The sequence below is a fragment of the Heptranchias perlo genome, unplaced genomic scaffold (assembly GCF_035084215.1).
Source record: "Heptranchias perlo isolate sHepPer1 unplaced genomic scaffold, sHepPer1.hap1 HAP1_SCAFFOLD_59, whole genome shotgun sequence".
NCBI classification, from domain to species: Eukaryota; Metazoa; Chordata; class Chondrichthyes; order Hexanchiformes; family Hexanchidae; genus Heptranchias; species Heptranchias perlo.
The window spans coordinates 2,213,802-2,230,637 of NW_027139612.1; the positions used below are offsets into that span (position 1 = coordinate 2,213,802).

Here is a 16,836-nt window from a genome sequence, read left to right on the forward strand (position 1 = left end):
CATCCTCTCTCTCACACACTCACTGATATACAGAGGCATCCTCGCACAAACTCACTGATATACAGAGGCATCCTCTCTCTCACACACTCACTGATATACACAGAGGCATCCTCTCTCTCACACACTCACTCATATGCAGGGGCATCCTCTCTCTCTCACACTCACTGATATACAGGGGCATCCTCTCTCTCTCACACACTCACTGATATACAGAGGCATCCTCTCTCTCTCACACTCACTGATATACAGGGGCATCCTCTCTCTCTCACACTCACTGATATACAGGGGCATCCTCTCTCACACACTCACTGATATACAGAGGCATCCTCTCTCACACACACTCACTGATATACAGAGGCATCCTCTCTCACACACACTCACTGATATACAGAGGCATCCTCTCTCACACACACTCACTGATATACAGAGGCATCCTCTCTCTCTCACACACTCACTGAAATACAGAGGCATCCTCTCTCACACACTCACTGAAATACAGGGGCATCCTCTCTCTCACACACTCACTGAAATACAGAGGCATCCTCTCTCTCACACACTCACTGAAATGCAGGGGCATCCTCTCTCTCTCACTCACTGATATACAGAGGCATCCTCTCTCACACACTCACTGATATACAGAGGCATCCTCTCTCACACACTCACTGATATACAGAGGCATCCTCTCTCTCACACACTCACTGAAATAAAGGGGCATCCTCTCTCACACTCACTGATATACAGAGGCATCCTCTCTCTCACACACTCACTGATATACAGGGGCATCCTCTCGCTCACACACACTCACTGATACACAGGGGCATCCTCTCTTTCACACACTCACTGATATGCAGAGGCATCCTCTCTCACACACTCACTGATATACAGGGGCATCCTCTCTCTCACACTCACTCACTGATATACAGGGGCATCCTCTCTCTCACACACACTCACTGATATACAGGGGCATCCTCTCGCTCACACACACTCACTGATATACAGGGGCGTCCTCTCTCTCACACTCACTCACTGATGTGCAGGGGCATCCTCTCTCTGACACACACACACTCACTGATATCCAGGGGCATCCTCTCTCACACACTCACTGAAATACAGAGGCATTCTCTCTCACACACACACATACAACACACACACACACACTCACTGATACACAGGGGCATCCTCTCTCTCACATGTTCACTGATACACAGAGGCATCCACTCTCTCACACACTCACTGATACACAGGGGCATCCTCTCTCTCACACGTTCACTGATACACAGAGGCATCCTCTCTCTCACACACACTCACTGATATACAGGGGCATCATCTCTCTCACACGTTCACTGATACACAGAGGCATCCTCTCTCTCACACACTCACTGATAGACAGAGGCATCCTCTCTCTCTCACACACACTCACTGATATACAGAGGCATCCTCTCTCACACACACACTGATATACAGAGGCACTCTCTCTCACACACTCACTGATGCACAGGGGCATCCTCTCTCTCACACTCACTCACTGATATGCAGGGGCATCCTCTCCCTCACACACACTCACTGATATACAGAGGCATCCTCTCTCTCACACACTCACTCACTGATATACCGGGATATCCTCTCTCTCTCTCACACACTCACTGATGTACAGAGGCGTACTCTCTCTCTCTCACACACTCACTGACATACAGAGGCCTCCTCTCTCTCTCTCACACACACACACACACACACACACACTGATATGCAGAGGCATCCTCTCTCACACACACACTCACTGAAATACAGAGGCATCCTCTCTCACACACACACACACACACACTCACTGATATACAGAGGCATCCTCTCTCTCTCTCTCACACACACACACACACTGATATACAGAGGCATCCTCTCTCTCTCACACACTCACTGAAATACAGAGGCATCCTCTCTCACACACACACACACACTCACTGATATACAGAGGCATCCTCTCTCTCTCACACACACACACACACACACACACACTGATATACAGAGGCCTCCTCTCTCTCTCTCACACACTCACTGACATACAGAGGCATCCTCTCTCTCACTCACTGATATACAGGGGCATCCTCTCTCTCACTCACTGATATACAGAGGCATCCTCTCTCTCTCTCACTCACTGACATACAGGGGCATCCTCTCTCTCACACTCACTGATGCACAGAGGCATCCTCTCGCTCACACACTCATTGATATGCAGGGGCATCCTCTCTCTGACACACACGCACTCACTGATATACAGATGCATCCTCTCTCTCACACACTCACTGATATACAGGGGCATCCTCTCTCTCTCACACACACTCACTGATATACAGGGGCATCATCTCTCTCACACGTTCACTGATACACAGAGGCATCCTCTCTCTCACACACTCACTGATAGACAGAGGCATCCTCTCTCTCTCACACACACTCACTGATATACAGAGGCATCCTCTCTCACACACACACTGATATACAGAGGCACTCTCTCTCACACACTCACTGATGCACAGGGGCATCCTCTCTCTCACACTCACTCACTGATATGCAGGGGCATCCTCTCCCTCACACACACTCACTGATATACAGAGGCATCCTCTCTCTCACACACTCACTCACTGATATACCGGGATATCCTCTCTCTCTCTCACACACTCACTGATGTACAGAGGCGTACTCTCTCTCTCTCACACACTCACTGACATACAGAGGCCTCCTCTCTCTCTCTCACACACACACACACACACACACACTGATATGCAGAGGCATCCTCTCTCACACACACACTCACTGAAATACAGAGGCATCCTCTCTCACACACACACACTCACTGATATACAGAGGCATCCTCTCTCTCTCTCTCACACACACACACACACTGATATACAGAGGCATCCTCTCTCTCTCACACACTCACTGAAATACAGAGGCATCCTCTCTCACACACACACACACACACTCACTGATATACAGAGGCATCCTCTCTCTCTCACACACACACACACACACACACACACTGATATACAGTGGCATCCTCTCTCTCTCTCACACACTCACTGACATACAGAGGCATCCTCTCTCTCACTCACTGATATACAGGGGCATCCTCTCTCTCACTCACTGATATACAGAGGCATCCTCTCTCTCTCTCACTCACTGACATACAGGGGCATCCTCTCTCTCACACTCACTGATGCACAGAGGCATCCTCTCGCTCACACACTCATTGATATGCAGGGGCATCCTCTCTCTGACACACACGCACTCACTGATATACAGAGGCATCCTCTCTCTCACACACTCACTCACTGATATACAGGGGCATCCTCTCTCTCTCTCACACACTCACTGATGTACAGAGGCGACCTCTCTCTCACACACACACACTCACTGATATACAGAGGCATTCTCTCTCTCTCTCACACACACACACACACACACACACTGATATACAGAGGCATCCTCTCTCACACACACACTCACTGATATACAGGGGCATTCTCTCACACACACACACACACACACACACTGATATACAGAGGCATCCTCTCTCTCACACACTCACTGAAATACAGAGGCATCCTCTCTCACACACACACACACACACTCACTGATATACAGAGGCATTCTCTCTCTCTCTCACACACACACACACACTGATATACAGAGGCATCCTCTCTCACACACACACTCACTGATATACAGGGGCATCCTCTCTCTCTCACGCACACACACACACACACACACTCAGTGATATACAGGGGCATCCTCTCTCTCTCGCACACACTCACTGAAATACAGAGGCATCCTCTCTCACACACACACACACACACACTCACTGATATACAGAGGCATCCTCTGTCTCTCACACACACACACACTGATATACAGAGGCATCCTCTCTCTCTCACACACACACACACACACACACACACACTGATATACAGAGGCATCCTCTCTCTCTTTCACACACTCACTGATATACAGAGGCATCCTCTCTCACACACACACACACTCACTGATATACAGGGGCATCATCTCTCTCTTACACGCACTCACTGATATTCAGGGGCATCCTCTCTCTCTCACACACACTGATATATAGAAGCATCCTCTCTCTCACTCACTCACTGATCTTTTCAGGGGCATCCTCTCATATACACACTCACTGATCTGCAGGGGCATCCTCTCTCTCACACACACTGATATACAGGGGCATCCTCTCTCTCACATACACTCACTGATATACAGGGGCATCCTCTCTCTCACTCACTCACTTATCTTTTCAGGGGCATCCTCTCACACACACACTCACTGATATGCAGAGGCTTCCTCTCTCTCTCACACTCACTCACTGATATGCAGGGGCATCCTCCCTCTCACACACACTCACTGATATACAGAGGCATCCTCTCGCTCACATTCACTGATGTACAGAGGCATCCTCTCTCTCTCACACTCACTGATATACAGAGGCATCCTCTCTCTCACAAACTCTCTCACTGATATACCGGGGCATCCTCTCTCTCTCTCACACACTCACTGATATACAGAGGCATCCTCTCTCACACACACACTCACTGAAATACAGAGGCATCCTCTCTCACACACACACTCACTGATATACAGAGGCATCCTCTCTCTCTCTCACACACACACACACACACACACACACACACATTGATATACAGAGGCATCCTCTCTCACACACACACACACTCACTGATATACAGAGGCATCCTCTGTCTCTCTCTCACACACACACACACACACACACACTGATATACAGAGGCATCCTCTCTCTCTCTCACACACTCACTGATATACAGAGGCATCCTCTCTCTCACTCACTGATATACAGGGGCATCCTCTCTCTCACTCACTGATATACAGAGGCATACTCTCTCTCTCTCTCACTCACTGACATACAGGGGCATCCTCTCTCACACACTCACTGATATACAGAGGCATCCTCTCTCTCACACACTCACTCACTGATATACAGGGGCATCTTCTCTCTCTCACGCACTCACTGATATGCAGAGGCATTCTCTCTCTCACACACTCACAGATATACAGAGGCATCCTCGCTCACACACACTGATATATAGGGGCATCCTCTCTCTCTCACACTCACTGATATTCAGAGGCATCCTCTCTCTCTCACACACTCACTGATATTCAGAGGCATCCTCTCTCTCTCACACTCACTGACATTCAGAGGCATCCTCTCTCACACACACACACTCACTGATATACAGGGGCATCCTCTCTCTCTCACACTCACTGATATGCAGGGGCATCCTCTCTCTCACACTCACTCACTGATATACAGAGGCATCCTCTCTCTCACACACTCACTGATATACAGAGGCGTCCTCTCACACACACACTCACTGATGTACAGGGACATCCTCTCTTTCTCTCACACACTCACTGATATACAGAGGCATCCTCTCTCACACATTCACTGATGTACAGAGGCATCCTCTCTCTCACACACACACACTCACTGATATACAGAGGCATCCTCTCTCTCTCTCACACACTCACTGATATACAGAGGCATCCTCTCTCTCACTCACTGATATACAGGGGCATCCTCTCTCTCACTCACTGATATACAGAGGCATACTCTCTCTCTCTCTCACTCACTGACATACAGGGGCATCCTCTCTCACACACTCACTGATATACAGAGGCATCCTCTCTCTCACACACTCACTCACTGATATACAGGGGCATCTTCTCTCTCTCACGCACTCACTGATATACAGAGGCATTCTCTCTCTCACACACTCACAGATATACAGAGGCATCCTCGCTCACACACACTGATATATTGGGGCATCCTCTCTCTCTCACACTCACTGATATTCAGAGGCATCCTCTCTCTCTCACACACTCACTGATATTCAGAGGCATCCTCTCTCTCTCACACTCACTGACATTCAGAGGCATCCTCTCTCACACACACACACTCACTGATATACAGGGGCATCCTCTCTCTCTCACACTCACTGATATGCAGGGGCATCCTCTCTCTCACACTCACTCACTGATATACAGAGGCATCCTCTCACACACACACTCACTGATATACAGAGGCATCCTCTCTCACACATTCACTGATGTACAGAGGCATCCTCTCTCTCACACACACACACTCACTGATATACAGAGGCATCCTCTCTCTCACACACTCACTGATATACAGGGGCATCCTCTCTCTCACACACTCACTGATCTTCAGAGGTATCCTCTCTCACACACACTCACTGATATGCAGAGGCGTCCTCTCTCACACACACTCACTGAAATCCAGGGGCATCCTGTCTCTCTCACACTCACTGATATACAGGGGCATCCTCTCTCTCACACACACTCACTGATATACAGGGGCATCCTCTCTCTCACACACACTCACTGATATACAGGGGCATCCTCTCTCACACACACTCACTCACTGATATACGGAGGCATCCTCTCTCTCTCACACTCACTGATATATAGTGGCATCCTCTCTCTCACACACACACACACACTCACTGATATACAGCGGCATCCTCTCTCTCACACACTCGCTGATATACAGAGACATCCTCTCTCTCACACACTCGCTGATATACAGAGGCATCCTCTCTCTCACACACTCGCTGATATACGGGGTCATCGTCTCTCTCACACACTCACTGATATACAGAGGCATCCTCTCCCTCACATTCACTGATGGACAGAGACATCCTCGCTCACACATTCACTGATGGACAGAGACATCCTCGCTCACACATTCACTGATGGACAGAGACATCCTCGCTCACACATTCACTGATGGACAGAGACATCCTCACTCACACATTCACTGATGGACAGATACATCCTCGCTCACACATTCACTGATGGACAGAGACATCCTCTCACTCACTCACACATTCACTGATGGACAGAGACATCCTCGCTCACACATTCACTGATGGACAGAGACATCCTCTCTCTCACTCACACATTCACTGATGGACAGAGACATCCTCGCTCACACATTCACTGATGGACAGAGACATCCTCTCTCTCACTCACACATTCACTGATGGACAGAGACATCCTCGCTCACACATTCACTGATGGACAGAGACATCCTCTCTCTCACTCACACATTCACTGATGGACAGAGACATCCTCGCTCACACATTCACTGATGGACAGAGACATCCTCTCTCTCACTCACACATTCACTGACAGACCCAAGCACGCACAATCGGTCAGAGGACCTGTACCCTACCCCGTTGGATAGAATCTGCTGAAAAGGGAAACCTCCCCCTCCCGGCCCCCCTATTTGCAGTGCGTGGTTACTGAGATGTCGGTTCGCCTCTAACTGTTGTAAGATGTCCATTCCCAGAATCCGATCCTCGTTCTTGGGACCTACCCAGAGCGTGTCCCACCAGGTTCGTCCTCCAGGAGATAGCTGTAGGGGGATTGGGATGCTCCGGCGAAGGACGACGTTCTCCCCACTAACCCCGCTGATATGTAGTTTTTTGATTCCGGTCGGAAAATCTGAGTCGGTTATTGACACCGAGGCTCTCGTGTCTAAAAGAGCAAAATACTGCCGGCCTCCTAACAGTCCGTTTATACATGGGTGGGTGGCCCCCGGTCCTCCAACGGAGGAGACCGGGGTGTCCTATCCGTGATGAGGGGAATATGGGAGGAGGAGAGCCCGCAGTCCCTTCAATTCCCTGTCGGATAAGCCCCCTTTTGGTGGTCTCTGCGACCCCTGAGTGGTCCCCCGGGGCCCCTGTCCTTCCCTTCCCCATTTGCTGCCCCTCCGGCTGGGTTTCCTCGGACAGGGGCCATGGCTTTCACCTCCCCATTTCCAGGTTGTACCGGTGCCGAAGGGCAGATACGGTTGTATTCGGCGGGGGGGGGGGCACTCGGGCTGCGGTGTTTTGTGCTGCTGCTGAACCTCCATTGTCTTTACAATCCTCACCCCCCCCCCAATCCTTTAAATCCTCTAACTCCTCCATTGCTGGCACTTCCAGATCCAAAAGAGTGCTGACTCGAGCTTTCGCCTCCTGTACAGGTCTCAAAAGGTCCTGTAGAGGAGACGGCCTCCCCCATTTGTCCACGATGAAAGGTCCTGTCTGATCTGCCCAACTAGCGAGCAGAACAGTACCATAATGAGCTTGTTTAGAAGCCTTCTGCCCTGCCCACCACTTTATTTGATCATCTACTGGACTCGTCTCCTTCCTTCCGTTCCTGATCATTTCACTTTGATATTTTAAAGTAGCCTCTTGGACTCGTTTTACAACAGCAACACTGGTGGGCATAGCCGGGACATCCGGAGGAAGGGGATTCCCCTCGTTACTCATGTCAATCATTATGTATATCCTTATGCTCTATCTTATACTTTAATTTATTTGACTCTAATCTTACACTTTAATCGGCACAAACGGATCACCTTATACTCTAATTTATACACACTCACTAGTCATGGGATCACAATCCTGTGATGGTTGTAGTTCCCAACGCCTACTTAATCCTGGCCGTCACGTGGGACTACGTCCTCTTAATTCAGGCTCAGGCTCGGTGTTTGAGATAAACCACCACCCTTGTCCATGTAGATCACCATGTGACTCTCAAAATCCAATCTTATACTGTATCGGAATAACAGCATAAACTTGTACTATAAGTAAACAAACACTTATATTCTATCTTATGTACCTACAGGTCTAGTCAATTCCGTCAATCCGTCGTCTCCGTGAGGAATTTTACTGCATGGATAATTTTAATACTGCGGCAAGTGCCATTGCCAATCCTGTCTCCAATGATGAGCCGAGCCCCTACCATAGGTACCGGCCTCACCCTCGAGGGCTTTATACAGGGGCACCCCCCTGTCTCGAGCACAGGGCTAACCTGTCTCACGATACTACCACGTCCCCTCCAATACAGGATCCGTTAGCCTACCTGCAGCGCAGTATGCCACTTCTGACACCAACTGTTAGACTCGAATTTTTGGAGCAAAACCAGACGGAGATGGAACTGCTGACCAAGTTAAAGTTTATTCGAAAGCTTTGCACACAAAGGGAGAGTGGTAAGCTTCCTGAAGCTCGCACCAAACTCTCAAAGGAACATCAGCACTACAAGCATGTTTATACCTTCAATAAGCAACATCCTCCTGCTGTGAAACGTGAGGGTACATGTTTACGTAACTACAGTGGGTTTCACAGGGTGGTATCGTCTGCCACTCACTTGTCAGGGGCTGCCTTGTGTCGTCCCATAACATTAAACATCTCACATTCCTGAGAAGGACCCTTATCAATAAACACAAAAGTCCCAGACATTGAAACTACACGAGGGTCTTCCCAAACCCTTGATCCGTTAATCCCTCTCTCCCTTTTGTGCTGGGGTGACCTTGGAGATCTCCACCGCTCCTCCCTTAATCATCCGAAGTAAGCTGGTTAGGATAAACAATGTCAGCCTCGGCCTTGGGTAAACATTCCTTAATGTGTTCTGGAGATAAGCGAGGTGGTGGCCATAAGTCCAACAAACCTGCCTTTGTCAGCTTTTACAGTGTGGGTTACGAACTGCTATCATAATGGTCAAGTATCCCATCATGCTTTGCTGCTACCGAAATGCTGCGTGTGCGATTTAACTACTTATGTATTTGGGGATAGGAGTGGCTAATCATTCTTTAATATATATATATATATATATATATGGTTAGGTGAGGGGAGGCTGGAGGTTTTGGATTTCTGTTCACAAGCCTACTTTTACAGTGGGTATAGTCCATGATAGGTGAGACTGCACATGGGATGTGGGAGGAGGTTAATCGGTGGGTAGAGTCCATGATAGGGGAGAGTGTACATGGATGGTGGGAGGAATTTAAAGGGATGAGTAGAGTCCCTGATAGAGTATTGCATAGAATGTACAGCACAGAAACAGGCCATTCAGCCCAACAGGTCAATGCCGGTGTTTAAGCTCCTCACAAGCCTCCTCCTGCCCTATTTCATCTAACCTTATCAGCATATCCTTCTATTTCTTTCTCCCTCATGTGTTTATCTAAATTCCCATTAAATCCATCTATGCTATTCACCTCAAAAACTCCTCATGATAGCGAGTTGCATATTCTAACCACTCTCTGAGTAAAGAAGTTTCTCCTGAATTTCCTTTTGGATTTATTAGTGATTATATTTTATTTGTGGCCCCTAGCTCTTGTCTCCCTGCAAGTGGGAACATCTTTTCTAATTCTACCCTAATAAACGCTTTCCTAATCTTAAAAACCTATATCAAGTCTCCCCTCAGTCTTCTCTTTTCTGGAAAAAAATGCTCTAGCTTGCTCAAACTTTCCTGATAATTATCAGCTCTCAGTTGTGGTATCATCCTCGTCAATCTTTTTTGCAAATTGTCCAGTGCCTCTCTTTATTTTTTATAATATGAAGACCGGAACTGTAGAGTGTACATGGGTTGTGGGAGGAGATTAAATGGGTGGGGAGAGTACATGATAGGGGAGAGTGTACATGGGCTCTGGGAGGAGATTAAATGGGTGGGGAGAGTACATGATAGGGGAGAGTGTACATGGGCTCTGGGAGGAGATTAAATGGGTGGGGAGAGTCCATGATAGGGGAGAGTGTACATGGGGTGTGGAAGGAGATGAAATGGGTGGGTAGAATTCATGATGGGGGAGAGTGTACATGGGCTGCGTGGGTAGATTTCATGATAGGGGAGAGTGTTCATAGCCTTCCAGAACCCATTTGGCCGCAGAGAATTCCCCTGAGCTTCGTCCAATTCGATTTCATCCTGCAACCCACTCCCAGGTATCCGTTATGCTATTTATAACCACCCTCCCCTCCCCCCCCCAGCCCCCCCACCAAACAGCTCGATTAGATTCCAGCCTCTAACTCACTCCCGGGTATCCATTCTACATATAACCCCGCCCCCCGAACACCTCGATAAGATTCCAGCCTGTAACTCCCGCCCGAGTATCCGTTATTCTATATATAAACCATCTGAACCCTTCGATTAGATTTCAGCCTGTAACTCACTCCTGGATACCTGCTCTTCTATATATAAACGGCCGAGGCCCTCGATTAGATTCCAGTCTGTAACTCACTCCCTGTTTTCAGTTATTCTATATTTAAACTTTCTGGGGCGCAGTTCCACACCGGGTGAGATCAGTTAACTGAGCGAAGAGGTCTGTTGTCAGGAGCATCTTAATGGAGGAAAGGGAGAGGTTGTATAGATTTAGGGATGGAATTCCAGAGCTTAGGGCCAAGACAACTGAAGGCACCGTCGCCAAAGGTGCAGCAATCAAAACTAGGGATTTGCAAGAGACCAGAATTGGAAGAGCGCAGGGATCTCGGAGGGTCGTTGGGCGAGAGGAGGTTTCAGAATGAGGGAGGGGGCGAGACCAGGAAGGGATTTGAACACGATGTGAGGTTTTTAAAATCGAGGCATTGTCGGACCGGGAGCCAATGTAGTAACACACGAACAGAAACATACGGTTCACTGCCCGGCAGAGAGGTGGTGAAGACATTGATGTCCGCGGAGGAACAGTCAGGGTCACAGTGACAGGCGAGTTCACAGACTCCCCCAGTCAGGTCACAGGTACAAATGGGAACTGCTGGAACAAGACACACACAGAGAGATCTTACAACAGAGCACGGACGGTCTCAAAGACCACCTCCCTCCCTTGTCTGAATCGACGATCACCGTCTTCTCCATCTCCCAAAATCAATCTGCAGACTTATCCTCTCACTGCTTTCTACTCACCGAATTACAGCCTCCAGATACCCAGCACAACCCACTTAATAAAAAGTAACAATTACGGTTTTTTTTGTTGTACAATTTTCAATGAGGTGCAGGAATAGAGAGACTTTATGATGGCCGGGCGATGCTAAGGCTGTTAAATAAGCACACGGGATCCTTGGCTTCATAAATAGAGGCACAGAGTACAAAAGCATGGAAGTTATGCTAAATCTTTATAAATCACTGGTTAAGCCCCAGCTGGAGTAATTCTGTCCAATTCTGGGTATTGTACTTTGTTACGGATGTCAAGGCCTTGGAGAGGGTGCAGAGCAGATTTACCAGAATGGTACCAGGGATGAGGGACGTCGGTTAGCGGAGAGACTGGAGAAGCTGGGGTTGCTCCCAATGGCAGAAGGGTCTGTGATCAGAGGAAACAGATTTAAAATAATCGGCAAAAGAGCCAGGTGGGGAGGTGAGGAGACGAGGGTGGTGGAAGCAGATTCAATAATAAGTTTCAAAAGGGAATTGGATCAATCCTTGCAGGGGGAAATTTGCGAGACTGTGGGGAAAGAGCAGTGGAGTTGGACTAATCTGCTCGCCCTTTCACAGACCCGGCAGAGGCGCGATGGGCTGAGTGGCCTCTTCCTGTGCTGTTTGATTCTCGGTCACTTTTGGGCTCCGACTCACTGCCCATTTGACTGGGAGACGGCAGAGTGACCGCTCCATCCTCCCCTTCCCCCGAGCCCAGCTGTTAATTGTATCCATGTGATTTATATCAATTAGTGTTAATTGTATTCAGCTGGTGCGTATCAATTGGGGACTCTCTTGTATCATTTATACAAGAGATTATCCAGGGGATGGGTTGTGAATAAAGGTTTGGAAGCAACTGAAGACCAGGCTTTAGTATACTATCCTTCAGCACATGGATTTCCAGTTATAACACCAGCTGGACACCGGGCGCTGTGAAAGTCGATATTCACAGACTACGCAGGAGGCCCCAAGTAACTCCATCCATCTCCACACTTCAACCCCCTTCAGACCGTCCCCCTCCCCATCAGTCCCTCCCCCAGTTACCCTCCTCAGTCTCTCCCATTCACATCTCCCTACCTCTCCCCCTCTGATCTTCACCATCCCATCCTTCCCAGTCTCACCCAGAGGTCCTCCCCTCCCCTCAGCCCCTCCCCTCCCCTTTTCTCCACCTCTTCCCACTCAGTCCCTCTCCATCAACCATCATTCCCTCCCCCCATCAGTCCTTCCACCCGTCTCTGCAATCAGTCACTCTCCTTCCTGTCTCCCCACCTCTCCCCGGTCAGGCCCTCCTATCCCCATTCAGTCCCATCTCCCATCTCCCCCTTTAGACCATCCCCTCTCCGTCTCCCCACCTCTCCACCCTCAGACTCTGCCCCTGCCCCATCAGTCCCTGCTCCAGTCTCCCACTTCAGTCCATCCGCTCCCTGGCACCCCACCTCTCTGTCCACAGACCCTCCCCTTCCCCCAGCAGGCCGTTCTCCAGTCTCCCTTCTCTCCACTCAGTCCCTCCCCTCCCCGTCTCCCCACTTCGCCGCCCATAGACCCTCCCCCCGTCAGTCCCTTACCCAGTCTCCCCCTTCAGTCCCACCCCTCCCCCTCTCTCCGCCCTCAGTCCATCTCACTCCCCCATCAGTCCCTTCTCCCATGTCCACCATCAGTCCCTTCTCCAGTCTCCTCCCTCAGTCCCTAACTCCACATCTCCGCCTCTCTCCGCACTCAGTCCCTCCCCCTCCCCATCAGTCCCTTCTGCCGTCTCCCCCTCAGTCCCTCCCTCCACATCTCCCCATCTCTCCGCATTCAGTCCGTCCCCCTCCCCATCAGTCCCTTCTCCAGTCTCCCCCCTCATTCACTCCCTCCACATCTCCCCATCTCTCCGCACTCAGTCCCTCCCCCTCCCCATCAGTCCTTTCTCCCGTCTCCCCCTCGGTCCCTCCCTCCACATCTCCCCATCTCTCCGCATTCAGTCCGTCCCCCTCCCCATCAGTCCCTTCTCCAGTCTCCCCCCTCATTCACTCCCTCCACATCTCCCCATCTCTCCGCACTCAGTCCCTCCCCCTCCCCATCAGTCCTTTCTCCCGTCTCCCCCTCGGTCCCTCCTTCCGCATCTCCCCATCTCTCCGCATTCAGTCCCTTCTCCAGTCTCCCCCTTCAGTCCCTCCCCTCCACGTCTCTCCATCTCGCTGCCCTCAGACCATCTCACTCCGCCATCAGTCCCTTCTCTCGTGTCGACCATCAGTCCCTTCTCCTATCTCTCCCCTTAGTCCCTCCCTCCACATCTTCGCCTCTCTCCGCACTCAGTCCCTTCCCCTCCCCATCAGTCCCTTCTCCAGTCTCCCCCTTCAGTCTCCTCCAGCTCTCTGCCCTCAGACCATCTCACTCCTCCATCAATCCCTTCTCCCTTGTCCGCCATCAGTCCCTTCTCCCGTCTCCCCCCTCAGTCCCTCCCTCCGCATCTCCCCATCTCTCCGCACTCAGTCCCTCCCCCTCCCCATCAGTCATTCTCCTGTCTGCCCCCTCAGTCCCTCCCTCCGCATCTCCACATCTCTCCGCATTCAGTCCCTCCCCTTCCCCATCAGTCCCTTCTCCAGTCTCCCCCTTCAGTCCCCTCCACCTCTACGTCCTCAGGCCTTCACACTCCCCCATCAATCCCTCCTGCCGTGTCCGCCATCAGTCCGTTCTCCTGTCTTCCCCCTCAGTCCCTACTTCCGCATCTCCCCATCTTTCTGCACTCTGTCCCTCCCCCTCCCCATCAGTCCCTTCTCCCGCCCCCCACCTCAGCCCCTCCCTCCGCATCTCCCCATCTCTCCGCATTCAAACCCTCCTCCTCCCCATCAATCCCTTCTCACGTCTCCCCCCTCAGTCCCTCCCTCCACATCTCCCCATCTCTCCGCATTCAGTCCCACATTCCCCATCAGTCCCTTCTCCAGTCTCCCCCTTCAGTCTCCTCCACCTCTCCACCCTCAGACCATCTCACTCCCCCATCAATCCCTTCTCCCGTGTCCGCCATCAGTCCCTTCTCCTGTCTCCCCCTCAGTCCCTCCCTCCGCATCTCCCCGTCTCTCCGCATTCAGTCCCTCCCCCTCCCCATCAGCCCCTTCTCCCGTCTCCCGCCATCAGACCCTCCCCCTCTCATTCCCTCCCGCGGTTACCCCACTCAGTCCCTCCCATTCCCGTCTCACCATCACCCCCTCAGACCTTCACCCTCCCGTCTCCCACTTCAGTCACTCCCCTCCCCGTCTCCCCACCTCCCCTCCCTCAGACCCTCCCCAGCCCCCATCATTTCCTTCTCCCGTCTCCCCAACTCTCCGCCATCAGACCCTCACCCTCCCGTTTCCTGCCTTGATGTTCCAAGTCGCACTTTTTGCAGTTACATCGGCTGGAGATTGGGTCCCTCCGTTCCGGGGGTCTCGGTCCCTCCGTCCCGGGGTCGCGGCCCCATTAACGCCCCTCGGGCCTGGAATCGGATGAGCTTCAGCTCGGACCGCCCTCCGTGTGCGGGCCCTCCCTCTGTCGGTCTCGCCCCCACCCGCCAAGCCCAGCCCGAGGCCGCCATCATCATCCTCCCGGCGCCGGCCTGTTTGCATGGGAATGCGGCACAGGGACCGCGCGGCGCATGCGCGGCGTCCCTCGGGTGGGGGCGCTCGGGACGTTTCATGTCGCTTTCGCGTGTCACGTGATGGGAGGAGTCAGCCCAGGAGGAGGCGGGTGTCTGGTTTGGAGGTGAGAGCTGTCAATCAAAGGGCCTGGAGTCAGCATTCACAGCGCACAGGGTTTGGAGATTTTGTTTAAAATGCAAAATCTGCAAGAATGAAATAAAGACAAGAAATGTACAAAAAAGGGAAAAAACCGCAAATGCAATAATCTGCATTTAAAACAGAAATGTCCAAACTCACATAAGTCTGTGACAGTCTTGAAATTGGGATCATTATTTTTTATACATGTGCACAAAAATTTATTATAGAAACATAGAAACATAGAAAAAAGGAGCAGGAGTAGGCCATTCGGCCCTTTGAGCCTGCTCCACCATTCAATATGATCATGGCTGATCCTTTATCTCAATATTATATTCCCGCTCTCTCCCCATACCCCTTGATATTGATTGGTGTACCTGGACATCCAAACCCCTACAGTCCCTAGTTTCTCACCATTAAGAAATAACTCCTATTTCTCACCTGATGCCTGCAATAAATGCTCTTTGCATAACTCCCCACATCTTTACTGTCCAGCTCTGTTTCCACTGTTTACTGTTCAATAATGGCAGACACGGTGAGACTTAAACATTTTTTAGATTTCTAAATATACTTTATTTCATTAAATTTATGGACACACACAGTTCAATGTAAATATCACAGTACCAATTCAAAACAATACAATACAGTTCGTACACACAACGATTCCATTATTACAATTCAAAACTGGGTACATATCTTCTAATACATGCTGTACAATGCAAAGTGAAATGGCCTTACACAGTGGCCATTCCCCATAGAGCCTTTGCATAGGTCGCACTTTGCTTCAGTGCGTCCCACAGCACGTACTCCTGGACCTTGGAGTGTGCCAGTCCGCAACACTCAGTCATGGACAGATCCTTCAGATGGAAGACCAGCTGGTTTCGGGCGGACCAAAGGGCCCCCTTCACCGAGTTGATGGTCTTCCATCAGCAGTTGATATCTGTCTCAGTGTGTGTCCCGGGGAACAGTCCGTAGAGCACAGCGTAATGTGTTACTGAACTGTTGGGGGTGAACCCCTCTTCGACTCCATGGTATTGGGGTCCTGTCTCTATGCAGGGGGGTTATCACCTTTTACCTGAACACACGGATCCATTCGACCGCATTCATGTCAGTGTTTGTCAAACACTGTCTGATGTCTTTCTCACACCTGTCGAACCTTGGGGTCAGAGACGTGGGGGTAATTTCACCTTCACTGCTTGGACGGAGCAGAAATTAAAATCGGGCCGGTTCTATGACGGGCGGGTGATCCGCTCTACCAGATCAGCCCCAAGCAATGGTGAAAATGTCCCTCCACGTGTTGTGAACCGGTGGAGTTTGAGAC

General features: G+C 50.6%; 1 protein-coding gene and 1 long non-coding RNA gene across 2 annotated transcripts in view; both read left to right on the top strand.

Annotated features, from left to right (window-relative positions):
* The window catches only part of LOC137316356 (uncharacterized), a 78,559-nt gene extending 66,721 nt beyond the window's left edge, over positions 1-11,838 (top strand). The window contains exon 3 of the long non-coding RNA XR_010961535.1: positions 8,737-11,838. This is a non-coding gene — a long non-coding RNA (uncharacterized lncRNA). The remainder of the gene's footprint in view (positions 1-8,736) is intronic.
* A 259-nt stretch (positions 11,839-12,097) lies between these two features.
* Positions 12,098-15,461, top strand: LOC137316334 (uncharacterized). The gene is made up of 2 exons (XM_067980400.1): positions 12,098-12,118; positions 14,046-15,461. The coding sequence occupies exons 1-2, from the start codon at positions 12,098-12,100 to the stop codon at positions 15,459-15,461; spliced, it is 1,437 nt and encodes a 478-aa protein (XP_067836501.1).
* Positions 15,462-16,836: the final 1,375 nt, after the last annotated feature.

What these genes read in the sequence shown, in the direction of transcription:
- LOC137316334 (XM_067980400.1), top strand. Translation starts at nt 12,098, where the DNA reads ATGGTACCAGGGATGAGGGAC. An exon ending in TGGTACCAGGGATGAGGGAC is followed by an intron (nt 12,119 to 14,045) that starts GTCGGTTAGCGG and finishes CTCTCCCCTTAG; the next exon opens with TCCCTCCCTCCACATCTTCG.